Genomic DNA, 27,243 nt, shown 5'->3' with positions numbered 1-27,243 from the left:
TTTAACTGAGTGGGAGTGGGTAACACATTATCAGCTTCATTCAGTTCTGGTATTTGGAACAAATTACTGGTCTTAAAATCTTTTAATTCTAAATTGAATAACATTGTGGTCTCGAGACAAGGTCAAGTTGCAATTATCATTCTACACTATTCACTATCATAATGGAACTTGCATTCCAACAATAGCTGGAGGGTTACACATCTTTCCTAGTCCTCTTCCACCCCTATGGTTTTTACATCTGACTGGTTGATGGATTACATTTGCCCAGTATGGGCGTGCACGAGTACTGGATGTAGATTACCGCTGCTTAAGTACAATGACTAAAATGCAGTTTTTTACTCAGAGCAATGTAATGAAGTACTGAACATAAAAATGTATCTTGTAGACAATCTGATTTCAAGACAATACATGTAAGCCAAATGCACACATAAAACACACCCAGCATAATCCAATTTAGTGTTGGGTTCGACTATGAAGGTAATTCAGTCACATGAAATACTGCTTTCAAGCAGTAGTTATCCAAGTTTTAAACTGACATAATTGACCCTAATGAACAAATTGCTCCACATAATTCACATCAATATTAAGGTGTACCTTTGACGGAATCAGCTAACTATAATAATTTTTACAAGAATTTATCATTAAAATCAAGTGAAACCATGAAAAATAATTCTGTTTCAGGAATTAGATTGAGGGAATTAGGCCAAAGCTCACAATACATTCCTGTTTAAGTAATCATATCCAACTCACTTCATTTGCAACCAGATTATACTATAGTTACCTTTTACTATATGTAGGTAAGAATACTCCCCATTCCTTTTTACTTAATATAAAAGCATTCTCGGTTAAGTTTCTCTGGATTTTCAAGGCTGCACTGACCTTGGACAAACCACCTGCTAATATAAGCATTCCACATAGCCAGTATCTTATCCTCTTATAACCTGTGGTATTATCATGCTAGTGGCTTCTGGCCCCTGTAGAGCTACTGCTAGCATGCCAACATCACAGGCAAATACCGGTAACTAAACACAGGCGATAAGCATATTCAAATGAAGTGAAATGCCCCACTGAATAGTTACATGGGTGACTACATCACCAATGGCTAGCACAGATTTAAACGGAGCTAATATGAATGTGAAAGACCAATCACTCAGCATCCTCTCATGCTTGAAGCTGCAAAAATGTCAAATTACAGAATGTGGCTTGAGTGCTTTTGGCATTAATGGCGAAGGAGTTTGTTACATACAGCACTGATGTTACCTGTCTGTCATGGGTTGGAGGGAAAGTTCCATCCTATGGGGAGTGGAAGGCGGGACATCAGGAGGAGGGGCTGTACTGTATATATATGTGAAGCCTGTGAAGAGAAGTCAGGAGAGCTGAAGGAGAAGCTGGGAAGAAGAAGCTGGTGTGGGAGTCTGTGTGTCAGACAGGGTACTACTGTGTGTCAGTCAGTACCTACCTGATAGGTTCAGGTGTCTGTATGGGTAGCCAGAACTGATAGGTTCAGGGTGTGTGCTTTATTCAAAGGTGTTCTGTGTGAACCAAACTGGTGTATGTATGATTGAGACTAAGCCACGTTACTGTATCTTATTCACTTGATCATTTTATTTTCCCTGTGTGTTATTTAAATAAACCTTATTCCTTTGTTTGTTGAAAATCCATTCCTGGTCTGTGTGACTCCTTACAGGGAATGGTTGGTGGCAGCTTAGTTGAACTGTGGCATACTCCAGTAGGTCTGGGGTTGTCACATTGATTGGTGTCCAGCGTGTGGGATACGACTGGTCCAGTTGTCCAGTGGTCCAGCAAAGCCTTGGCAAGTGTGCCCAGAGCAAGGGGGGTCTAGTCAGGGACAATCTGAGGGCGCGTAGGTAATCTTCTAGGCTTACCTCACGGGGAGGTACGCTAGTGGAAGAACGTGCCAACTCTGGGGAGACTAGATTAGGGAGCTCTGAGGCAACCTGTTTTGGCGGGAAAAAGGCTGAGGCAAAACTGTGTGAAGTAGCAGTGATCTAGCCTGTCTGCTGAGAGGCCTAGCAGAGGGGGGTAGACTCTGGCTGGCAACAGTTGCAAGTTAGTGCTGAAAGAACAGCAGCAATCTATAGAAGGCTGGTTCTGAGGCAAAAGAAAAAAAAAAGAAAAAAAAGTGGTCGCTTTATTTTGAGGCTTGACTTTTGAAAGCAGCCTGTTCTGGGGGGGGATTATGCCCTTGACTCGAAGCCAAATGGCAGAAATGGGTGAAGTGAGGGAACCCCAGGTAGACCAAGGTTCTGAGGATGAATTTGGCTCAGTGCAGGATGAGAGCACAGGAGAACAGAACCCAGAACTCAGAAAAATGCTCCTAGCCCAACAGCATGAACTGAGGATGAGGGAAATAGAAAGGGAAGAGAAACAAAGGCAATTTGAAATGGAGCAAAGGGAAAGAGAGAAACAAAGGCAATTTGAAATAGAGAGAATGGAGAAAGAAGAAAGATTAGAAAGAGAGAAAATTGCTCTGAAAAAAGAAAGAATGGCGTTTGAGTTAAGAAAATTGGAAATGATGAACCAGAACAATAATAACAATAGAGATTCTGAGGGAGACCAATTGTCTAAAACTGACCTGAAGAAATTCCCTGTGTACCACAAGGGAGATTGCCCAGAGGTGTTCTTTTCCCTAGTGGAAAGAGCGTTTGTGGACTTCTCAGTAAGGGAAACTGAGAAGATGACCATCATGCGATCTTTAATCAGTGGCAGCCTGGCAGAAGTCTATGCAGAGATGCCAGAGGAACTGCTAAAAGATTTCGCTGAGTTTAAAAAACTGGTGTTTGCCAGACATGGGATAAATGCGGAACAGCTGAGGCAGAGATTCAGGTCACTCACCAAGAAACCAGAGCAGACTTTTACCCAAGTGGGGGCCCAACTGGTGAGGCTGCTAGAGAAATGGCTATCTCAGGAGGGAACAGAGACCTTCCAGCAGCTCAAAGACCTGATAGCGCTGGAACAGTTTTATTCAGTCCTGCATGGGGAACTGAAGTTCCAGGTGAGGGAAAGGAAACCGAAATCTGTGGCAGAAGCGGCAGAGATCGCAGATTTTATTTCCCAAATAAGAAAGCCCTTAGGTGAGGGGAAATCGATAGGTAAACCTAAAGAAACCTACAGCAAGTACTCTCAGGGACCAGGGAAAAACCAGCAAATGGGAGGGGCCCATGGTGAAGGGAAGCCCTCAGACATGAAACCACAAAGACCTCAGATTTTGGAGGGAAAACCAAAACCAGATGAGAAAGACTCAAAATACAGCAGAAAATGTTATTTCTGTCAAGGAAAGGGCCATCTAATCTCAGAGTGTGAGAAATTAAAGCAGCTAAAAGGAAATGTGCCTCATGATTTGAGTGGAACCAAGCCAAAGGCTGTGTTCTGTGTCCAGAAAGAGCAAAGCTCCTTGCCACTGAGGGAGCCTGTTGCCATGGCTACTCAATCTGGAACAGATACATCTGCTGATCAGGCTGGGGAAAATGGTCCTCTTGTGGAGGTCAAGCGCTGCTTACTTGTGAGAACAGATTCGCAGTTGTTTGAAACCGCAGGGGTGGACGTAGGAATACTTGACCATCAGTATAGGGGGCTGAGGGATACTTGTTCCCAGGTGACCCTGGGCCATCCAGATATTATTCCTAGGGAGTATATCATCCCAAATGAGAGCCTAAAGGTGGCAGGGATTGAGGGACAGGTGATCTCGCTGCCAGTAGCTGAGGTACCTGTGAACTTTCAAGGCTGGAGGGGAGTTTGGCGGCTAGCGATTTCATCGACTCTGCCAGCAGCCGTGCTCGTGGGAAATGACCTGGCTGAACATGTGAAACGGGTGCTAGTGATTACACGCTCACAAGCCACCACGGGGACAGTTCAGGGGGGTACTGATGAGCCCGAGACGGAAGCAGAGGGGAGTTCAGAAGCTTTGGTGGAAAACTTAACCACAGACAGCAAATTTGGCCAAGAGCAAAAGGCAGACGCCACTCTCCAAAAGTGTTTGGAACAGGTGACAGACGCCCAGCTAACACCTGAAACCCCAGTGAGATTTCGAGAGAAAAAGGGAATTCTATATAGAGAGACCCTGAGGAATATCTCAAAAGGGGGAGATGGGATCAGAAGTCAGCTAGTGGTACCTGAAAAGTATCGCCCCATGATCTTACAAAGGGGGCACTCTGACATGTTTGCTGCGCACTTAGGGGTGAACAAAACACAGCAGAGAATCACACAGAATTTTTACTGGCCTGACATAGGGAAGCAGATCAAGGAGTTCTGTAAACAATGTGATGTGTGTCAGAGGCAGGGGAATAACCGTGACAGGACCAAAGCAAAGTTGTGCCCTTTGCCTGTGATTGACACTCCGTTCAAATGTATAGGGGTGGATATTGTGGGACCTTTGCCCAAGGCCACAAAGAGGGGGAACAGGTTCATTCTCACCATTGTGGACCATGCCACGAGGTACCCTGAAGCCATTCCCTTGACTAATATTGAAACTAACACAGTGGCAGATGCCTTGGTGGGGTATATGTGCAGGATGGGATTTGCCTCAGAAATAATCACAGATTTGGGCGCATTGTTTACATCGAAGCTCATGAAACGGTTATGGCAAATCTGTGGAATTAAACACAAGGAAACCACTGCCTATCACCCTGAAAGTAATGGGTTAACGGAGAAGTTCAATGGGACTCTGATGCGCATGATTAGGGCTTACTTGGCAGAGAATCCAAACAATTGGGACCAGAAGCTGCAATCTCTTTTGTTTGCTTATCGATCAGTGCCACAAGCCAGTACCGGGTTCAGTCCGTTTGAACTTTTGTTTGGGAGAAGGGTGAAAGGGCCACTCGATTTAATCAAACAAAATTGGGAGCAGATCACCCAGGATGACCCACAAGATGTTGTGACATATATAGACTCTTTAAGGAATGACCTAAAGAGAAACCTAGAGCTAGCAGCAGAGACCCTGCAAGCTCAAAAGGTCAGAAAGAAAGCTTGGGATGACCAGAACGCCAGGGAGAGGCACTTTAACCCAGGGGAGGAAGTGCTTTGGCCTAGGCTCTGCAAAGGGAACAAACTGCAGCTGGGTAGCCCAGAAATAAGATACTTGGGTCACATGGTAGGGGGAGGAGTGATCAAACCCCTAGAGGCCAAGATAGAAGCAGTTCGTGATTGGCCTAGACCCAACACCAAGAAAAAAGTCAAATCATTTCTTGGGTTGGTGGGCTACTACAGAAAGTTCATCCCGAGGTTTAGCGAAATAGCGACTCCGCTGACCGATCTGACGCGGAAGAAGACTGATGACCGCATCCCGTGGACCAGCGACTGTGAGGAGGCGTTCCAGAGGTTGAAGGAGGCCCTCATCAACTATCCAGTGCTGCGTGCTCCAGACTTCGACCGGGAGTTCATCATCTACACCGATGCGTCTAACAGCGGGGTAGGAGCAGTTCTTTGCCAAGAGGATGAAAATGGTGACCAGCATCCAGTGTCCTACCTGAGTAGGAAACTCCAGAAAGGTGAGAGACATTTGGCAACCGTGGAAAAGGAGTGCCTGGCCATAGTCTACGCGATCCAGAAGGCCAAGCCTTACATCTGGGGAAGACATTTTATTCTGTGCACTGACCATTCACCACTGCAATGGTTAAAGACAATGAAAACCCACAATAGCAAACTTATGAGGTGGGCTTTAAACCTGCAAGACTATGACTTTGAAGTGAAGGTGGTCAGAGGGTCAGTGAACTGTGTTGCTGACGCCTTGTCAAGAAGACCCGAAGAATGAAGACGGCGAAGAAACATGGACTATGTATATATTTTGGTGACCAAAAAGTTAAATGTACCTGTTTTTTTTGAACTTGGTTTGTATGAATAAAGGTAACTTGATGTATTGTAAATGGTAAATGTTTAAATGCCTAATTGATATGTGTATCCTAGAGTAAGTATAAGTAAGTATGGTATTGTATGTTATTGTATAACTGTTTTTGTATGTTTTGGATCCAGGTTGTTTTTTGGAGAAAAGCACTTTAGCTTTCCCCCTACAAAACAACTTATAAAGAGGGGAGGTGTTACATACAGCACTGATGTTACCTGTCTGTCATGGGTTGGAGGGAAAGTTCCATCCTATGGGGAGTGGAAGGCGGGACATCAGGAGGAGGGGCTGTACTGTATATATATGTGAAGCCTGTGAAGAGAAGTCAGGAGAGCTGAAGGAGAAGCTGGGAAGAAGAAGCTGGTGTGGGAGTCTGTGTGTCAGACAGGGTACTACTGTGTGTCAGTCAGTACCTACCTGATAGGTTCAGGTGTCTGTATGGATAGCCAGAACTGATAGGTTCAGGGTCTGTGCTTTATTCAAAGGTGTTCTGTGTGAACCAAACTGGTGTATGTATGATTGAGACTAAGCCACGTTACTGTATCTTATTCACTTGATCATTTTATTTTCCCTGTGTGTTATTTAAATAACCCTTATTCCTTTGTTTGTTGAAAATCCATTCCTGGTCTGTGTGACTCCTTACAGGGAATGGTTGGTGGCAGCTTAGTTGAACTGTGGCATACTCCAGTAGGTTTGGGGTTGTCACAGAGTTGTTAGGATGTGCTTCTGTCTATACAGATTGTGATGAAGCACATTGTCACAATCCCATTGGTCCTGTTGAAATGAAGCAGTTTTCAATAGAAGTTGGTCTGACACTACTCTGAATGTGTACCTTTAGATTTTGCAGATGCTACTTTGGAACAGTTGAAAGGAAAGTGTAGGACACATGTCAAACTGATGGAAACAAGAAGCATAGTGGCAATTTGGCCTGACACCATAGCGTTCAGCCCTTTGAATGTGCTGCTTTACATCTAGTTCAGAAACAAAAGGAAGCACATCAGGGGAATAAAACCCCAATGGAATGTGTCCTAAATTTTGAGGGGTCTCCACTTCAGTATTATTTGCATTATTTCACTGGCTTTTAATAAAGATCTTATTGGATAGTTACACCAGCACATATGCAATGGTATAAATTATAACACTGAATTCTTGGTAGTTAAATTCCTGCTTGCATCTCCTCATTGTGCACCAGTTGCATGTGTTGGTGCATATTGAGGGATACAAATGGCAACTTATTATCTAGAAGCAATTTCCTGGTACAATTCAGGTCACTGCACTTGTAAAAACATAACCAAGCAATAGGAGTCTGGTCAGTGAATTAGAACCACCACTGTGAACCAAATATAAGGAAGCCAAATGAAGTATATTTAAAGTACGCACTGTTATTCTACCCGTTATGATAAGGCAAATATTTTAGCATCAGCACTCAGTCAGGTCTCTTACCTACCCTGGAATTAAATGAAACTGTTGTCTACAAAAATAATCATTGAAGCACAGTGCTAAAAGAAAATTACTTATTCTCTTCAGATCACTGAAACTAAGATTACATAGGACTATACAGCATTTTAAAATGAACATATGATCAAACAATCACTTTTGAGAGGTCAGGATGAGGCCTCTGCTGCTTTTTGTCTTCAAATTCATTGCAAGCAAAAACATCTCTTTGCTAAAAATTGCTCCCTAGACTTTTTAAAATAATACTGTTAATGAATCATGATGATCATGATAAAAAGTGCATGTTTAATTTACAAAAATTGCTTTGATTGCATTTTTTAAAAAAGTTCATGTTAAAGCTTCAGTACTGCACTGGAATGTTGATTAAATTAAGCTGGGCCCCAAAGGGGATCTAAAATTCCATTCTATTTTCTTTCTCGATAGCAATGATTGACATTTCTTGAACACGAGACATCTGTACTTTAGATGCTTGAGCAGTTTTTTCCTTCATGTGGTCCTGAGGTAGAATTCATTTTTCTTTCCAATTTTGCTGCAGACCAAAATCACACAGATTCTTCAGCAACAGGAAAAGGCTCCAAAGCTTTCTCAGCATTCTTCCAGTTATGGAAGTTCTCTTGATACCATTCAACTATAATAAGAAAATGAATATTTTAAAGAAAAAAGGCATTTAAAGAATACTTTAATATGCATGTTTACAGTACAAATGCTTGATTTTTAAAAAAATTACAGATCTCACTACAATTGAATGCACCAGACTACAGCTTTCTGGGATTCACTATCTAAGTCAATAATGAGGACATTTTTTGAAGTTTGAAGGAATTTCTGTCTTATAATTATACAGAAAAGTGTCAAGTTACACTTACAATCTGACACGATTCAGAAAGCAATATGCATGAATAAAATGCATTCAGATTTTGACAGTTTAAATATAAATAACTTCAGAATAGCAACCATGTCAGTCATTTAGAATGAATAATACCAGGAACAGTGATTATTTCAGAAAACTAAAATAAGGGGAAAGAAGTTAATTTCATCACACAGTTAATCATGAATTACAAATTAAAGTCAAGCAAATACAAGAAGAACTCAGCTCATACAGCAAGTCTTCCTGTGCAACCCATTAAGCCCATGCTCAGGACCTAGGACCTTCTGCAATGGCAAGATATGTGATATAGAGGGCTACAGTGAAAGTAAGACTGGTGAAATTCAGAAGGCAAAAGTGCCTTCCATTCAATAAAGGACCCTCTCTAGCTGTCAGTCATGGGCGTCCTATGAACAAATATTTGTTTTATGGAATTTAAGAACTATAGTTCTATAGTGACTTTCCAGAACCCGAGAACTTAATAAAGCACTTAAACTAACAACAGAAGCTGCACAATGGAATTATACCAACTGAAACCTATCTGGTACCAAGCTTAAACAAAAAACTGAATGTAAAACTGTAAATTAACTCCCTTCTGCTGTTATTTCAATTACCGATTTAGTCCTTCATGCTAAATTACACACACTAGAAAAGATAAAATTAAACAGAGTAGTATGTGGCTGTATTGTCAATGCAAAATCACAAATGTAGGTAATTTGTATTCTTATATTTCCAACTCTTTCCCCACTACTTCCCAAAATACAGTGTCCACTCTCAAGCTCATAAGACACTCATTTACCTCTATTGCTACATGAACATTAAAATGTAAATATAGAAAGTATCTTACTTTAGCTGTCTAATTTTGTCAATCGTAAATGCCTGAACAATGCCAAGCTTGCTATCCAAAATGATCTATATAACCAACTCCTTTAAAATTAATGATATTCTGTTCCACTCCCTTTTCCAGATATATTGACAACATACTTGTCTTCTTTATTCCTTCCTTCCAAGGTACTTTAGGTCTCCAGCCTAAACTGTACATTTTCCCAGAGTTCATTGGATAGCCCAAGTCATTTGTAGGTCTTTGAAAAGAGAGAGAGAGAGAGAGAAGTTGGTTTCAGGGCAAACATATCATTTTCAAGTAGCACATATGCATCATTGTTAAAAAGCAACTAGAGGGTCATCACTTTCTTCCTCTGGATCAATCCTTCATCGATGCTGCATCTTACTCCAGCCTCCACTATACAATCTGAGATGTGATTTACACATGCTCACTTCCAAAATAATTTTTAATCTGTGATGAAATGACTGTAACCAGGGAACTATGCATGAGATAACAATGGGAGAGATTAGTAATTTTAATAATCTACCATTCTGTAGAAAAGTTTCCATTTCTAATGACAGTCTCATAAAACTAATTAGGAATTTAATACCAGTCAATTTTGGCACTTCAAGGTGACTGTCCTTAGGCAACATAGCCTAAAACTGTTATCTGAAATGCTGTGCAACAGATTAAGTCGAAACATACATGGTTTCCACTAAGCTTCATGGTTAATAAATGGTTGAAACACCAGTGTCCTGTTTACTTGAACCTACTGCAATAGCAAACAGTTTTACTGCACCTTAACATGGCTGAAGTACTGGCACAGAGATAAATGGGACCACTTTATTTGAAAGAAAATGGTAGCAGGGAAGAAAAAAATGACATTCAGAACTAATTACTGGTAAGTAATAGTGTGCTTTTTTCTGTTTTCAAAGGAGCTAAATTGTACTGCATTGTACAGCCAAATTGCTTCAAAGGCTTATAAAACTTTGAAGAATTCCAATAAAAAGAGTGGACAGTTCAAATTCATTTCTTTAGCTCTAAATACTAGTTTTAAAAATTGTTTAAATACAGAAATGCTTCAAGCAGTTGTAGCCTCAAGCAAATCATCTGATTATTTTACTGTAAAAAGCATGCATTCTGTTATCCTCTCAAAGCAAAAAAAAAAAAAAACACTCCCTGAAATTTACAAGGATCAGTAATAATAAAGTCCCTGTCCTGTTAAACTATAAAAGCTTTATAGTCCAAAAAAGTAACACAAAGGGAAAAAGGACTGCCAAGAGGGGGAAAGTAGCAAATATTGGAAGAACTAGCTCTGTACTCATATGAAATACCGTCTATAAAGATGTATAGCCTACAGCATAGATTGCTCATAAGTACTGTAATAACTATACTGGAACTTTTCAAGGAAATTCTCTCCCAAGTATCAATAGCAAGTATTTGTTAACTATAAAAGCCCACCATCACCTCCCCATGCTTTTTCTACATCCAAGATTTCACACATCCAAATTCTCTATAATCAAAAGACCTTACCGCACCCACTACATACAATTCAATTCTGCCATCTTACAACTGTACACTGAGCTTCTTGGTTTCACTAAAGAGGAACTGTTCTTCCTGAACATCTATCAATGAACATGCTTTAGCATTAAGAGATAATGCTGGGTTGCCCCTTATTTTGATAGCAGATCAATCATTTTAGTCTTAGGATAGATACTTCCAGAGATGCAGCCATGTTAGTCAGTAATAGTTGTAGCCAATCAACAAAGAATATTGTGCCATTTGAAGGACTAACTTTTTTTTTACCTTAAGCTTTTAGGGGCTGCAGCCCTCTACTTTAGATGCAGACAGCATATGAGGCACTATTGATCTTTTAAAGCAGAAGAAATAGGGCCAATGGAAACAATCTGTGGCCCTCCAGATATTGCAACACTGAAATCGCTCTCAGTCCAATAGCACGGGATGGAAACTACAGTCCAACAATATCTGGAAAGCCACATGCTGTATGTCATTGTAACAGGCAATTAATGAGCAATGAAAAGATGGGGAAGGAAAGTTTGGCAATTTACTAAAAGAAAGAGGAAAAGTGGACTCTTAAAGTAGTATATATACTCCCACTTCACACAGCTTCCAATAATGCATTTCAGTGCACATCTTCCTGGAATGTATAAGTAGCTCTGTTGTTAGTTAAGCTGCAGATGTAAGGCAAGTTACATTTCACATTTTCATTTGCCACAGTAAATGTGAGATGCCGGAGATTTTTTTTCTAAGCTTAGAACTAAAGAAGTGCTACAGGATCATCCCAGCAATTGTTGAGTGAACTTCTCTCATGGTACAAGGTCAGGAGATAGCTTGGGGACCACTTTTGCCATGCAAAACCAAATCTGCAAACCTATTCCTCCATTGTTTTTTTTTTTGGGGGGGGGGTCTGGAGCTAAAAAAAAAAGAGTGGGTTTCAGCACTCCATGCCTCCTTTTCCATGTAGTGGGCACACCAGCAGAAAGAGAGCTAGGTAATCACTGACTACCAAAAATGTCAAAACCTGCAGCTCCTTAATACGGAACTAAATATGAAACTTTCTAATGCACTGACAACAATCACATACAGTATTTTACAAATGCACAGAAAAAAAGCATGACAAGAGTGATTATTTGAAATGAAAATTACTCCTAGTAATCATCCATATCCTACCTGTCTTTAACATAATCCATCCAATATTCTGTCTCAGCATCTGAATTAGTATTTTTTATCTGTCAATAACAAAAAAACTACATTAAAAGTGATTAAAAATTAAAACATATGTTGATTTGTATTACATTCTGTGTGGAGCTATAACTAATGAACTAACATTAATATATTTTCTAGGGATCTAGCCCAACATTCAATGAATAAAAGCACTTTCAGAAAGAATATAGCATAAATTCTGCATACTGTAACAGAAACCTTTGAATGCTGAAAATAAACACATTGGCTGAAATCCTGGTGTAAAGTTATGCAAATGGCATAACATTTGAAGCGAACTGTTATAAGAATCTCGGTAGACACTATCTGTTGCATACTGAGTCACGTGACTCAGCATGCAACAGCTAAAGTCAATTGATATTTCTTAATTTGAGGCTAGGTAAACGTAAAGGTTCCCCTTGACATTTAGCCCAGTCATGCCGGACTCTAGGGCGTGGTGCTCATCCCCATTTCCAAGCCATAGAACCAGTGTTTTGTACGTAGAGAGTTTCCGTGGTCACGTGGCCAGCATGACTAGACATGGAATGCCATTACCTCCTGCTGGGACAAGCGACGGGAGCTCACTCCGTTATGTGGATTCAGTCTTATGACTGCTGCTCTTCCGACCTTGCAGCACAGAGGCTTCTGTGGTTTAACCCACAGCGCCACCACGTCCCTATTAATTTGAGGCTACTCACCTCTAAAACCTATGCTATTTGCATAAACCTGCAGCAGGATTCAGCCAATAGATTAGATCCAATTTCAGCTGTACTTATAACAGAACCACTGAAAACAATGGCTTAAATCAAAGAGCTGGTCCAAACTAGAGCACAGCACCTAAATCAGTGTGATGTGCATATGCACTATATTAATTTATTAATTAATATATTAATTTAATTGATCCAATCTAGTTAAGATCAGCAACAAGATTTAAACCAAGAAGTCTGTATGGGATAATGATTTTTCAAGGTCAATGTCAATGACTTATAAAAAAATCATGGAATCCGCTGGAAAATGTGTAAGTGTCACATAATGATACTAAAATATACCAACTATGGGTATTGTTACATAACAGCACTGATGTTACCTGTCTGTCATGGGTTTGGAGGGAAAGTTCCATCCTATGGGGAGTGGAAGGCGGGACATCAGGAGGAGGGGCTGTACTGTATAAATATGTGATGCCTGTGTGGTGAAGAGGAGATGCTGAGACAGACTGTGAGACACTGGGTTGGGACGAAGCAGCAGCTGGGGAAGAAGAAGCTGTTGTGGGAGTCTGGGTGTCTGACAGGGTACTACTGTGTGTCAGAGTACCAACCTGATAAGTTCAGGTGTCTGTGGGTTAGCCAGAACTGATGGGTTCAGGGTCTGTGCTTTAAGTTAAAGGTTCTAGGTGAACCAAACTGTATGCTTGTGTGTGTGAGAATAAGCCACGTTACTTTATTTTATTCACCTGATTGTTTTATTTACCCTGTTTGTATTTAAAATAAACCTTATTCTTTTATTGTTTAAAAATCCATCCCTGGTCTGTGTGACTTATTATAGGGAATGGTTGGTGGCAGCTTAGTAACTGTGTGATAGACCCCAGTAGGTCTGGGTTTGTCACATTGATTGGTGTCCAGCGGGTGGGATACGACTGGTCCAGTTGTCCAGCGGTCCAGCAAAGCCTTGGCAAGTGTGCCCAGAGCAAGGGGGGTCTAGTCAGGGACAGTCTGAGGCGCGTAGGTAATCTTCTAGGTGTACCTCACGGGGAGGTGCGCTAGTAGAAGAACGTGCCAACTGGGGAGACTTAGATTAAGGTGCTCTGAGGCAACCTAGTTTTGGCGGGAAAAAGCTGAGGAAAATCTGCGTAGCAACAGTGAGCTAGCTTGCCAGCTGAGAGGCCCAGCAGAGGGGGGTAGGCTCTGACTCGATACTGTTGCAATTTAAGTGCTGAAGAACAGCAGCAATCTCTAGGGAGAGCTGGTTCTGAGGCAAGAAGGAAAAAAAGTGGTCGTTTTATTCTGAGGCTTGACTTTTTAAAGCAGCCTGTTCTGAGGGGGGGGGTATGCCCTTGACTCGAAGCCAAGTAGCAGACATGAGTGAAGTGAAAGACCCCCAGATTGACCAAGGTTCTGAGGATGAATTTGGCTCAGTGCAAGGTGACAGCACAGGAGAGCAGGACCCAGAACTCAGAAAATTGCTCATAGCCCAACAGCATGAACTGAGGATGAGGCAATTGGAAAAAGAAGAAAGATTAGAGAGAGAGAAAATTGCTCTGGAAAAAGAAAGAATGGCGTTTGAATTAAGAAAACTGGAAATGATGAACCAGAACAATAATAATAATAGGGATTCTGAGGGAGGCCAACTGTCTAAGGCTGACCTGAAGAAATTCCCTGTGTACCACAAGGGAGATTGTCCTGAGGTGTTCTTTTCCTTAGTGGAAAGAGCGTTTGTGGACTTCTCAGTAAGGGAAACTGAGAAGATGACCATCATGCGGTCTTTAATCAGTGGTAGCCTGGCTGAGGTTTATGCCGAGATGCCTGAGGAATTGATGAAAGATTTTGCAGAGTTTAAAAAACTGGTGTTTGCAAGACATGGGATAAATGCAGAGCAGCTGAGACAAAGATTCAGGTCCCTCACTAAAAAACCAGAACAAACTTTTACCCAAGTGGGGGCCCAATTGGTGAGGCTGCTTGAGAAATGGCTATCGCAGGAGGGGACAGAGACCTATGAACAGCTTAAAGACTTGATAGCCCTGGAACAGTTCTATTCAGTTCTGCATGGGGAATTGAAATTCCAGGTGAGGGAAAGGAAACCGAAATCTGTGGCAGCAGCCGCAGAAATCGCAGATTTTATCTCCCAAATAAGAAAGCCCTTGGGTGAGGGGAAATCTGTAGGTAAACCCAAAGAAACCTACAGCAAGTACTCTCAGGGACCAGGGAAAAGCCAGCAAGGGGGAGGGGCCCATGGTGAAGGGAAGCCCTCAGGCATGAAACCAAGCCCTCAGAATTTGGAGGGAAAACCGAAACCAGAGGAGAGAGAATCCAAATACACTAGAAAATGCTATTTCTGTCAGGGAAAGGGTCATCTGATCTCAGAATGTGAGAAATTGAAGCAGCTAAAAGGAATGGTGCCTCAGAATTCTAGTGGGACCAAGCCAAAAGCTGTGTTCTGTGTCCAGAAAGAGCAAAGCTCATTGTCACAGAGGGAGCCTGTTGCCATGACTACTCAGTCTGGAACAGCTACCTATGCTGATCAGGCTGAGGAAAATGGTCCTCTTGGGGAGGTAAAGCGCTGCTTGCTGGTAAAAACAGATTCTCAGTTGTTTGAGACAGCAGGGGTGGACGTAGGAGTACTTGACCGTCAGTATAGGGGGCTGCAGGACACTTGTTCCCAGGTAACCCTGTGCCATCCAGATATCATCCCTAGGGAGTTTATAATCCCAAATGAGAGCATGAAGGTGGCAGGGATTGAGGGGCAGATAATCTCTCTGCCAGTAGCAGAGGTACCTGTCAACTTTCAAGGCTGGAGGGGAGATTGGCGGATAGCGATTTCATCGACTCTGCCAGCAGCCGTGCTCGTGGGAAATGACCTGGCTGAACATGTGAAACGGGTGCTAGTGATTACACGCTCGCAAGCCACCACAGGGACAGTTCAGGGGGGTAATGATGAGCCAGAGACGGAAGCAGGTGGGGGAAGTTCAGAAGCTGTGGTGGAAACCTTAACCACAGACAGCAGATTTGGACAGGAGCAAAAGGCAGACGCCACTCTCCAAAAGTGTTTTGAACAGGTGACTGACGCCCAGCTAACACCTGAGACCCCAGTGAGATTTCTGGAGAAAAAGGGGATTTTATATAGAGAAACCCTGAGGAATATCTCAAAAGGGGGAGATGGGATCAGAAGTCAGCTGGTGGTACCTGAAAAGTATCGCCCCATGATCTTACAAAGGGGGCACTCTGACATGTTTGCTGCACACTTAGGGGTCAACAAGACACAGCAGAGAATCACACAGAATTTCTACTGGCCTGACATAGGGAAGCAGATCAGGGAGTTCTGTAAACAATGTGATGTGTGTCAAAGGCAGGGGAATAACCGCGATAGGACCAAAGCAAAGTTGTGCCCTTTGCCTGTGATTGACACTCCGTTTAAATGCATAGGGGTGGATATTGTGGGACCTTTGCCCAAGGCCACAAAGAGGGGGAACAGGTTCATCCTAACAATTGTGGACCATGCCACAAGGTATCCTGAAGCCATACCCCTGACTAACATTGAAACTAACACAGTGGCCGATGCTTTGGTGGGGTATATGTCCAGGATGGGATTTGCCTCAGAGATAATCACAGATTTGGGCGCATCGTTCACATCAAAGCTCATGAAACGCTTATGGCAGATCTGTGGAATTAAGCACAAGGAAACCACTGCTTATCATCCTGAAAGCAATGGGTTAACTGAGAAGTTCAATGGGACTCTAATGCGCATGATTAGGGCTTACTTGGCAGAGAATCCAAACAATTGGGACCAGAAGCTGCAATCCCTTTTGTTTGCTTATCGATCAGTGCCACAAGCCAGTACCGGGTTTAGTCCATTTGAACTTCTATTTGGGAGACGGGTGAAAGGGCCCCTTGATTTGATCAAACAAAATTGGGAGCAGATCACCCAGGATGACCCACAAGACGTTGTGACATACATAGACACCTTGATGAATGACCTAAAGCGAAATCTAGAGCTGGCAGCAGAAAACCTGCAAGCGCAGAAGGTCAAACAGAAAACATGGTATGACCGCAAAGCTAGAGAGAGGCACTTTGACCCGGGGGAGGAAGTGCTCTGGCTTAGGCCCTGCAGAGAGAATAAACTGCAGCTCAAATGGGCAGGACCATATAGGGTCATTTCCAAGATGTCAGACCTGAACTACCTAATAGAGCAGGAGGAGAACCAAGCAAGGAGGGTGGTTCATGTGAATGCCCTAAAACCCTACTACAGAGGGGAACAGAGGGTTTTATTCGCGATAAAAGCAGCTGAGAGTGAGGAAGCGGAATTACCCTTCTGGGAGGGTAGAGGGGAAGTAAAATACAACCCAGAGGAGGTAAAGATCAGTCCTGCACTCACCCAAGACCAGCAGCAAGAACTAAAAATGCTGCTTAATAAATATCAACAGGTGTTTTCCAACAAGCCGGGGATAGTGAAGGGAGTGATGCATCGGATCCACACAGGGGATGCACCCCCGCAGGCAGTATCCCCATACCGAGTAACGGGACCCTATAGGGACAAGGTGCGGAAGGAGCTGGACGAGATGCTTAGGGAGAACATAATCGTCCCCTCTTCTAGTCCTTGGTCCTCTCCGATAGTCCTTGTGGACAAGCCTGATGGGAGCATTAGGTTTTGTGTTGATTACAGGAAATTAAACCGTGTAACCACTCCTGATGCCTACCCAATGCCCAGGCTAGACAACCTGATTGAAACCATAGGGGGTTGTCGGTTCATCTCATCATTGGACCTGGTAAAGGGATATTGGCAATTAAGAATTGATCCCAGGGATCAAGAAAAGACTGCCTTTTGCAGCCCTTTTGGTCTCTATGAGTTTCGAGTCCTGAGCTTTGGTCTTAGAAATGCACCAGCCACCTTCCAAAGGCTGATGGACCAGACCTTGGCAGGGCTCAGTGACTTTACAGTGGCCTACATTGATGACATAGGGATCTTCAGTAATACCTGGGAAGATCACCTGATACACCTGGAGTTAGTGCTGCAGAGGTTAAGTGCAGCAGGGCTAACGGTAAAGGCCAGCAAGTGTCAGCTGGGTAGCCCAGAAATAAAATACTTGGGTCACATGGTAGGGGGAGGAATGATAAAACCCCTGGAGGCCAAAATAGAAGCTGTTCGTGATTGGCCTAGACCCAACACCAAGAAAAAGGTCAAATCATTTCTTGGGTTGGTGGGCTACTACAGAAAGTTCATCCCGAGGTTTAGCGAGATTGCGGCTCCGCTGACCGATCTGACGAGGAAGACGGCTGATGACCGCATCCCGTGGACCAGCGACTGTGAGGCGGCGTTCCAGAGGTTGAAGGAGGCGTTAATCAACTATCCTGTCCTGCGTGCTCCAGACTTCGACCGGGAGTTCATCATCTACACCGATGCGTCTAACAGCGGGGTAGGAGCAGTTCTGTGCCAAGAGGATGAGAATGGTGACCAGCATCCAGTGTCCTACCTGAGTAGGAAACTTCAAAAAGGTGAGAGACATTTGGCAACCGTGGAGAAGGAGTGTTTGGCCATAGTCTACGCGATCCAGAAGGCCAAGCCTTACATCTGGGGAAGACATTTTGTTCTGTGTACTGACCATTCACCATTGCAATGGTTAAAGACGATGAAAACCCACAATAGCAAACTTATGAGGTGGGCTTTGAACTTACAGGACTATGACTTTGAAGTGAAGGTGGTCAGAGGGTCAGTGAACTGTGTTGCTGACGCCTTATCAAGAAGACCTGAAGACTGAAGACGGCGAAAGAACATGGACTATATGTATATAATGAAGACAAAAAGTTAAAATGTACCTGGTTTTAAATTGGTTTGTATTAATAAAGGTAAAATTGATGTAATGCATATGGTAAATGTTTGAAATGCCTATTTGCTATGTTTAACTTGGAGTGTAAGTATATGTAAGTATTATAGGGTATGTATAACTGTTGTTGTATATTTTATACAGGTTGTTTTTTTGGTGAAAAGCACTTTTAGCTTTCCCCCTACAAAACAACTTTTAAAGAGGGGAGGTGTTACATAACAGCACTGATGTTACCTGTCTGTCATGGGTTTGGAGGGAAAGTTCCATCCTATGGGGAGTGGAAGGCGGGACATCAGGAGGAGGGGCTGTACTGTATAAATATGTGATGCCTGTGTGGTGAAGAGGAGATGCTGAGACAGACTGTGAGACACTGGGTTGGGACGAAGCAGCAGCTGGGGAAGAAGAAGCTGTTGTGGGAGTCTGGGTGTCTGACAGGGTACTACTGTGTGTCAGAGTACCAACCTGATAAGTTCAGGTGTCTGTGGGTTAGCCAGAACTGATGGGTTCAGGGTCTGTGCTTTAAGTTAAAGGTTCTAGGTGAACCAAACTGTATGCTTGTGTGTGTGAGAATAAGCCACGTTACTTTATTTTATTCACCTGATTGTTTTATTTACCCTGTTTGTATTTAAAATAAACCTTATTCTTTTATTGTTTAAAAATCCATCCCTGGTCTGTGTGACTTATTATAGGGAATGGTTGGTGGCAGCTTAGTAACTGTGTGATAGACCCCAGTAGGTCTGGGTTTGTCACAGGTATATCCAGAAATACATAATTTCATTTGTCAGCCCATTCTGGAAGTGTATGAATTACAGATGCTGACAGACAAGCCATTTTTCCTCCAAGACTGATCTTAGGAGAAAGCTATTTTTTCCACCTTAAACCAAAGACAATTTCCACAGGGCTCATTAGATGGCTCTTTTCTCCATCAGAGTACAGTACTGACTGACAGGCACTGCTATCAGTCATGAAACCACATGCCCCATCATTGGAATGATTTGTAAATACTAAAATTTAGAATTTTTTTTAAAAAAAAGCTCAGTATGTAAATGGATCAAAAACCTAATAGGGCACATGTATGAAATGTGGTGGGAGTGGAAGGGGCAGGAAAAGATAAGGGCTTACATCCAGCAGTAAGCTGCAATTAGAGTAGGCCCACTGAATCAGTGAGGACTTGGTGAGTCAATTCCTCTGTAAGTTCCACTGATTCAATGGGCCAACTTTAGTTGTAACCTACTATCAGGGTTTCAGCCATTGTGTACATGAGGAGAAACTGGAGAGTTTGGAGACTTCACCTCCTAAACAAGTGACCAAAAATCCCCAACTTTGCATTTGCTCTTGTTGCTACATACCTCTGTACACACCCTAAGAGCCATGTTATCTCAGATGATTCATTCAATTAAATGCATCTGTTCAATTAATTTAGCCTAGGAATACCGGTGCTTAATAATAATAGTAACAACAACTATATGCCATCAAGTCAATTCCAGCTTTTTCAGGGTTTCCTAAATACAGAGTACAGTGGTGCCCCGCTTAGCGATGTTAATTCGTGCCAAAAAAAATCGCTGCTAAGTGATAACGTCGCTAAGCGATATTAAAAAGCCCACAGAAACGCACTGAACCCCCTTCAATGCGTTCCTATGGGCTTAAAACTCACCACTGAGTGAAGATCCTCCATAGCGCCGCCATTTTCAGTGCCTCTAAAGCAAGGAATCCGTACCTGAAAACAGCAGGCAGCCATTTTGTTTACCCAGCAGCCATTTTGAAACCGCCAATCAGCTGTGTGAAAATGGGGGCTTTGCAATGATCGCTTCCCTGCGATCATCGCAAAGCGAAAATAACCCATAGGGACCATCGCAAAGCGATTGCAAAAAATGTGTCGCAAAGCAATTTCATCGATATACGGAGCGATCGCTATGCGAGGCACCACTGTACTCAGAAGTGGGTTCCCATTCTTTTCTTTTGTGGGTGCCCTAAGATTGTGCAGCTTACCCATGGCTACATAGACCGGCTCTCCTGCACAGAGACACAGCAGGGAATTTAACTCTTTGGTTCTGCAGTCAGATATCTAACTCAATGACCTATCCAGCCAACTATACTGTTGTTTAGCCATCAATTTCCAATGTTATTTACTACTCACTAGATGGATCAATTCCTTTGCAAGCTGTACAATAGACATCTCAAAATTGGTCCCAATGTTATAGATTTCACCTGGCTTTCCCTTCTTCATAACAGTAAGAAATGCTTCTGCTACATCACTGGCATAAAGAAAATTTCTCTTCTGAAGTCCTGAGCCATGAATGCAACTAAATGGAAAATAAAACAGTAGATAACTTTAGCAGACATTTTTAAAAGGCAGCAGTTGCTATTCCCGCATCCTTCTAGTCAGACTGCCAAAATTATAACCTGCCCAACAGAATTAAGAAAAAGATAGAGGAGATCTGTAGCATTTTAATGTTGTTTGATTCAAGCTTCTATTCTTTGCAATACAATCTGTGAATCGTGTAACAGGGGAAGGCAAAGTATAAAGGAAATGATGGCCAGAATTGTTTTATCAATCATGGAATGCAACAGTTCTGCAGGCTGCCACAATTGTTGCATAAGCCAGAAACCACAGTTTAAACCACAGTTTAAAATGGGTCTTATATAGGCTTTTTACAACAATATGCACAATAAAAACAATATGCCATAAAAACAAGCAGGATTTCAGCCGACAACAAATATCTTCTCCATAAATACTATCTATCTGTGACTATGTCACAGATAAGTACTATCTGTGACAACGCCAAGAATCCTGGGGCCACAGGTAGCAAGACTGCTGTGGGGTTTTTTAAAAATAGAATTCTGGGAAAGTTCTGCTGGACTCAAAAGCTTATCTGTCTGTAATATTCTACTGGTCCAATAAAAAGATATCACCCAGCATTGCTTTTGCAATTGGTACAATGAACACACAGCTTTTTCCCTTTTCCAATGGATTATGGAAAATACCCAAAATAGCCACTCAAGGCAAATCTACAACCACAGTAGGAAATTCTCTTATCTCTCAAGAAGCATTGCTCCACCTAAGGATTCAGTCTTCCACCAACAACCATCTTAATTTGGCTCCAACTGGCCCCATGTGTTCATTAAATCTAACCTTCAAATCTTCTGATTTGACATGCCTCTGGGTCGCTCTATTCCTAGCTGTGATGGTTCAGGGGGGACTCTTGCTCATTCAAAAGGAACGCTTCAAACGCGGATTGCTTTTCTAACAAAGGAACATTTATTGTGCCCTTAACAAATAAACCAGTATCTTTAACTGTATCTGAGTTCTTGTCTCCTTCAGCCAACGTGGCCAACAGGGGTTTCTAATCGACCATAACAAATGGGTTATTATAACTAGTGTTCCAGGGTCCTGGGAGATCAGTAGACATCCAATGCTTCAAAGTGGGGGTCAGCAAACCCGGCAACAGGGACACAGTGTCATCTCTGGGAATCTCATCCCACTGGGTATCCCCTGGCCTATCTAGTACTTGCCATCCCTTTTCTTCTCCTCCATTCTCATCTCCAGAATCCCCCATCCTGTCCTCGACTGTCTTTCTACCTCAACTTTCTCTCTCTCTCTTCCTTCAGCTTTCTCCACCACTCCTTAGCCTCTCTCTCTCCCCAATGAGGAGGGCGAACCGGAATGGAGGATCTTCTCCTGTAATCTGCCTCCTCGCGAGGAACTCTTATTCTCTCCCATCTATCTGTCCAGGGTTCCTTTGTCCATATATATTCCCACCCCGGAGGCAAGGGCTCATCTCTTTTTATAGCTTCCCCTGGCCCCTCCTCCCGGGTCTCCATCTTCTTCTTCTGGTTTCCAGCTCTTTTTCCTTCTCCTTCTCCAATACCCATCACCCTCAAGTCTGGCACCAGGGTATCGGATTCCCTTTCCTCAGTGTGCCTATCCTGCATCCCCCCTTTGGGCTGCTCTAAGCACGCTTTCCTCTTTCATTCTACTTTTCGGGTCTATGACGGACGGATGGCACTCCAGCGAGGGAAGCCTCATCCTCCCTGTCTTTCTCACACTAGCCAAACAGGAACTTGTGTTTCAACAAATGCAACTGAATATGTACTAGGCTAGGGAACCCTTTGTCTACAGAGAAGAGGAAAGACAACTCATCCCCCCATATAACCTGAGGTGAAACCACATAACTCAAGCTGGTACAATATGCATGCAGTTCCCAACCTGAGCATACTGTAATTGTTATCCAAGATCCTCACACCATTAACACCTATCAGGATGAGGTTTGGAACACTCTGCTTCTCCCTCCACCCAGTCTAGCTCTGCAATGTCCAGCTGGATAAATAGTGTTGCTGGATTCAAAAGCTCACCTGTCTATGTCAATGGTCCAATAAAGCTATTATTTTATCTTTCTTTTGGATGTGGCTATAAGAGTATACTACAGACTGTGCTCTAGCAATGACAAAAAACATACATAACGGGCCCAAACCATGAGAGATGTGATACAAGAGAAATCTAGTTCGGGGGGGTGGGTGAGAGTGGGAATGAGGGAGGGAGGGAGAGCAAAACAGTGACTATGTCAAAATCAAAACCCTGTGACACAAGCTATTGCCATCTGGTCAAAAGTAGTATACTGTACATGCTGATTAATCCACAGAATAATTAAATTCCAACTTATGAAACTTATTTCATTGGCCTTATTGGTTCTGCTTTTTAACCAATTGTGTTTAACTTTTAATGGTATAGTTTAATGAGGCTTTGGCAAACATCTTTTTGAGAAGACAAAAACAACAAATGTCAACATGACACATACCATTTTCTGTTCTGCTGCAAGAGGGAAATAAACTTTGGAATAACCTAAAAAGTAACATAGAACCAATTGTTAAAATTCAGGCTACTTTAGAACCAAATGCAAATCCTACAGGCCTGCTAGTTTGATTTGCACACAACCAATGGCCCATCAACACGAATCAACATTTTCTGAGCTTGTGCAAGAAAATACATAGCATCTCCCTATGTAAACATAAGTCTATTCTTTCTAATGGGGTGATCTCCACTTGCTCAACACCAAGCCCAAGATTTTACAAAGCAGTACAAGGAGTAGAGCCACAGGATTCTGCTCCTCATTTTCATCTTATGAAATATTCTATGAAGACTTACTTTGTTCCAGAAAAATCTTTTTTAGAACTTTTCCACCTTTATGCCCCCACCTATTAGTGCATGCAAAGTTATGCATGCAAAAATGACTTCCTCCTTTTAAAAGATGAGATCAGGATTAGCCCCTGGGAACATGGAGAGTGGCTGAGAAGGGTTCTGCATGTACGTACAATCTTCACTGCTGGGTTGAAACAAGAAAAAGCATGTGCTCTGCCTGACTCTATAAATGGCTGCACACAGGGTGTACATGTGTGGAAGCCCATTTAACTTCATATTAAATATCATGTGCATCAATAATCTGTTATTTAGTAGAACCCAAACATTGACTTTAGTGATTCAGTGACTAAGCTCCCACACTTTACTACTGCCATGCATTTACTACTAGTTCAAGTTCAAGTTTATTGTATTAGCTAAAAGCCATCACAATTGTTTAAAATACAAATATGATCAAATAAAATCATGATAAAATCACAGACATATAAAATAAAAAGAAACACTTCATATCTGGGAGTCCCCCGCACAATTGATCGCAATGGCTTTCAGGAAATTGGATTGAGTATTTCTGGCTGCTTTTGCAAACAACGCTGTTCTATATGGAACATAAGGATCACAGTCCAAAAGTAACCTGACCACCTTTATCTGAGGGCTTTCCTCCTGTAGAGCAGCCAAAAGTTGCCCAGGAGCTTTTCTCTGGGGTTGATAGAGCTGATAGTAGAGTAAATAGTGGACAACATCCTCTATCTCACCTGCTCCGCAAATACATAGTCTTAAATGTTTAGGAACATTCATATACCTGCCGTCTAAGACAGCGGTTGGCATGGTTTGGAAACTGAGTTCTGTGAATGCGGTTCTCAAGGAGGCAAAAGTGTATGCAAGTATTGCGTCATTGAGTGGTTTGTTTTCAGCAGATGGTACCAGTGAGAGAAGTCTGAAGAGTGAATTAATGTTAGGTCCTGGCCGTTATCCAATTTGTAGAACCAGTGCCTCAATATTCTTTTAACCCCAGAAAAAAATATATGTTGAGAGGGATTTAGATTTTAGTAGGGTTTGAACTGAAGTTGCCCAGCCGCCACTCTTTCATTGCTCTACCATACAACGTTTAGGTAGACAGTAGTCAGGCATATCCATTACCCTCTTATAGTAAGAGAATATAGCTACAGTTGCCCTGGCTTTAATGGACACCATGCCCGTCTCGGTTCTAAGAAAAGCTAATAGAGTCCCCTGGAGTGCAGTGAGGATGTGTCTCAAAAATTTATTCTGTACTACTTCAAGATGGTGTAGGTTGTTCTGATTCATACCCCAGATCTCAATTCCGTAAAGTGTTTGAGAGATGACCCCATTTACTACTAGAAAGATGCAAGAAACTGGAAAATGGGGGAGGGAGGAACGATGACTTCAGTTATCCCTTGAAATATAGCTATAACTTGTGCCTAAGATGAGTAGGCCAGGAAGGGGTGGGGAGGTGTCCGTTATCTGGGAAGCTTTGCCGTGTCTTATCTCCATGAGAAAGAATTTCCAAAGCTATAGCTCACTCACAGTACAAACTAATTAACAAAACTCGTTTCATCTGGGAAGGGACAAAGAGAGAGCAAAGTTACTCTGGAGAAGTTACACTCTTCTTTGAGAAAGTTTGGGGGGGTTGAGGTCTGATTGGTGCATCCCCTCAAAGGGTCTAGGAAATGGAATGATGGATATAAAAAAGGAAAGTGAGTTTTGCTTGGTTTATCCTAGTCTCTTTAAGGAGAATGCTATGCTCACCTTGTGCCTTGCTACCCAATTTGTACTCTGTAAATGCTATGGAAACACGCTGAGGTTCTGCTTGAATGTATTAGCTTAGAATAATTACCTTTCTTATTTTCTTGTGGGGACTATTCTAGAATTGTCCTTGCTTCAAAATGCTTTAAATGCTTTTTACTATTTTTTGAAACTGGAGCTTTATTCCTTTTGACTTTTTTTGCAACATCCATAATAAAATTTTACAGCAGTTTGGTTATTTTGGGAAAACAGAATTGTTGGTACCAAAGAAGGGCTTTGCCTCAGTCACCCACTGGATTCCTTACATTTTGTGGGTATTTTGGTATTTCTACATGGAACAGTTGTATACAGGCTAAATCTCTTAATCATATGAATTCTTGGTAATTACCTGGAGTACTGATTATTCCATGAGACTCAAAGTGTCAGAAGGCATACTTGGGCAAAAAGATTTCCCCCAGCCATTGGTACGTCTGGCCATCCTGCAATTTATCCACACCAGGAAAGTCTTGGCAGTATGACTCAGCGATTAGTGTTACCCTCTCTGACCTGACAAAAGGGGTGGGAATATTCAGTGAGTCTAGGGGCCAAATTTCTGCACTTTTCTACTGGGGAAAGCTGCTTCTTGTCTCCTCATTTGTTTGATAAAGCTGGGGGGGGAGCACACACAGCCCAAAGGCTGGACCTTGCGACCTCTGTGCTTGACAGCAACACTCTATTTATATAATTTGGTTACTTAAAAAGGAATTAGTTTATGATGGAACTTTAAGGTATTTCTCAAAGAATGAACAACCCCTTGGTAGACAGTATCACCCCATATCTATCCTATTATAGCTGTATGTCTTCTTTAACAAGAAATTCATCTCATCGCTGCCATTTCCATATTGTTTTATAAAGAGACTATTGGTCCCTTTATGGAAAAAAACACCTACATCTGACTTACCTTTTCTGGAAACTGGTGGGGTCCATAAACGTTGCTGCTCCGTGTGATAACCACTGGAAACTTTAAAGTATATATATTTACTGTTATTAGCATAAATCCAATTAGAACTGTGATTAAAAACTTGCAGTATTTTTTTCCAAAACAGAAAGTAACCAATATTCTATTTAAATCTCTAAACAATAATAGCCAAGATCAAAATAATACTTAAAGAGATTTTTTTAGCTTCATGACATTTTATGCTTACATAACGTCATCTGTGGGTTTATCACCAAGTATACAAACTAAATAATTCTTGCTTACCAAAAACATGTATCTATATTATACATACGTTCCAATTCGGCATTTTAAGGACATTAGTAGAATACATTGGGCAATACTTTTTGATATCATTCCAGTGGCACAAATAATTTTACATTTATGCACACCTAGTCCTCAACTGTGGACAAAGGAAATATGTGGCAGTTTCCAGTTGTGCAACCAGTTTTCGTTGCTATCTTAATTTTGTTTTTTAAAAAGCAGGATATAAATGTTGGCAGGGGGAGCAGAAACCAGTCTTCCTCTTTTCAGAAAGAATTTCTTGCTTCAGGTATAGAGAGGTAGCAAGAAGATAATGGGACAGATTTTATCTCTCAAAGGTTAGGCTCTTGAGTCAGGATGGATTTGGTAAATGCTCCAAGAAAAAAGAAGGATGCACTACCTCTGTTGCCAGAAAACTGAAACATATAGGCTGAAAACCTGTTGCTTAGCATAATAAGTTGCACTAGAATAGACACACTGAATCCACATGGATTTGGCAAGTCAACTCCTCTATAAGTTCCACTGACTCAATTGGGCTTGCTCTAATTATAATTTTAGCATAGTAAGTAAATACTAAAGCAAACCCATTTGAATCAATGGAACTTATGGAGAAGTTGACTCACTAAATCCTCACTGATTCAATGGGTCAACACTAGTGTAACTTACTATACTAAACAACAAGATTTCAGCCACAGTTCAGCAGCTCACACAAATCTACATGGATGAAAATGTAGATTATATTTACATTCTTGTGCTTGTTTCACGTTGTTTTCTGCCATGGCTTCAGATAAACATCTTTGTAATTAAGAACCATGCCCAGGAAATAAATAACATAAAGAACCAAAAACTTCATTTCTGCTT

General features: G+C 42.0%; 1 protein-coding gene across 1 annotated transcript in view; it reads right to left on the bottom strand.

Annotated features, from left to right (window-relative positions):
* Positions 1-7,201: 7,201 nt before the first annotated feature.
* The window catches only part of TGDS (TDP-glucose 4,6-dehydratase), a 28,871-nt gene continuing 8,829 nt past the window's right edge, over positions 7,202-27,243 (bottom strand). The window contains exons 7-12 of the mRNA XM_078390815.1: positions 26,086-26,145; positions 23,047-23,090; positions 20,388-20,553; positions 11,689-11,747; positions 9,159-9,256; positions 7,202-7,940 (exon numbers count right to left, since the gene is read on the bottom strand). Of these exons, the coding sequence (XP_078246941.1) occupies positions 7,855-7,940; positions 9,159-9,256; positions 11,689-11,747; positions 20,388-20,553; positions 23,047-23,090; positions 26,086-26,145 (513 nt within the window). The 3' untranslated portion in view covers positions 7,202-7,854. The remainder of the gene's footprint in view (positions 7,941-9,158; positions 9,257-11,688; positions 11,748-20,387; positions 20,554-23,046; positions 23,091-26,085; positions 26,146-27,243) is intronic.

This window comes from Pogona vitticeps, chromosome 3, assembly GCF_051106095.1.
Source record: "Pogona vitticeps strain Pit_001003342236 chromosome 3, PviZW2.1, whole genome shotgun sequence".
Taxonomy (NCBI): Eukaryota; Metazoa; Chordata; class Lepidosauria; order Squamata; family Agamidae; genus Pogona; species Pogona vitticeps.
This window is presented reverse-complemented; position numbering and strand designations above follow the sequence as displayed.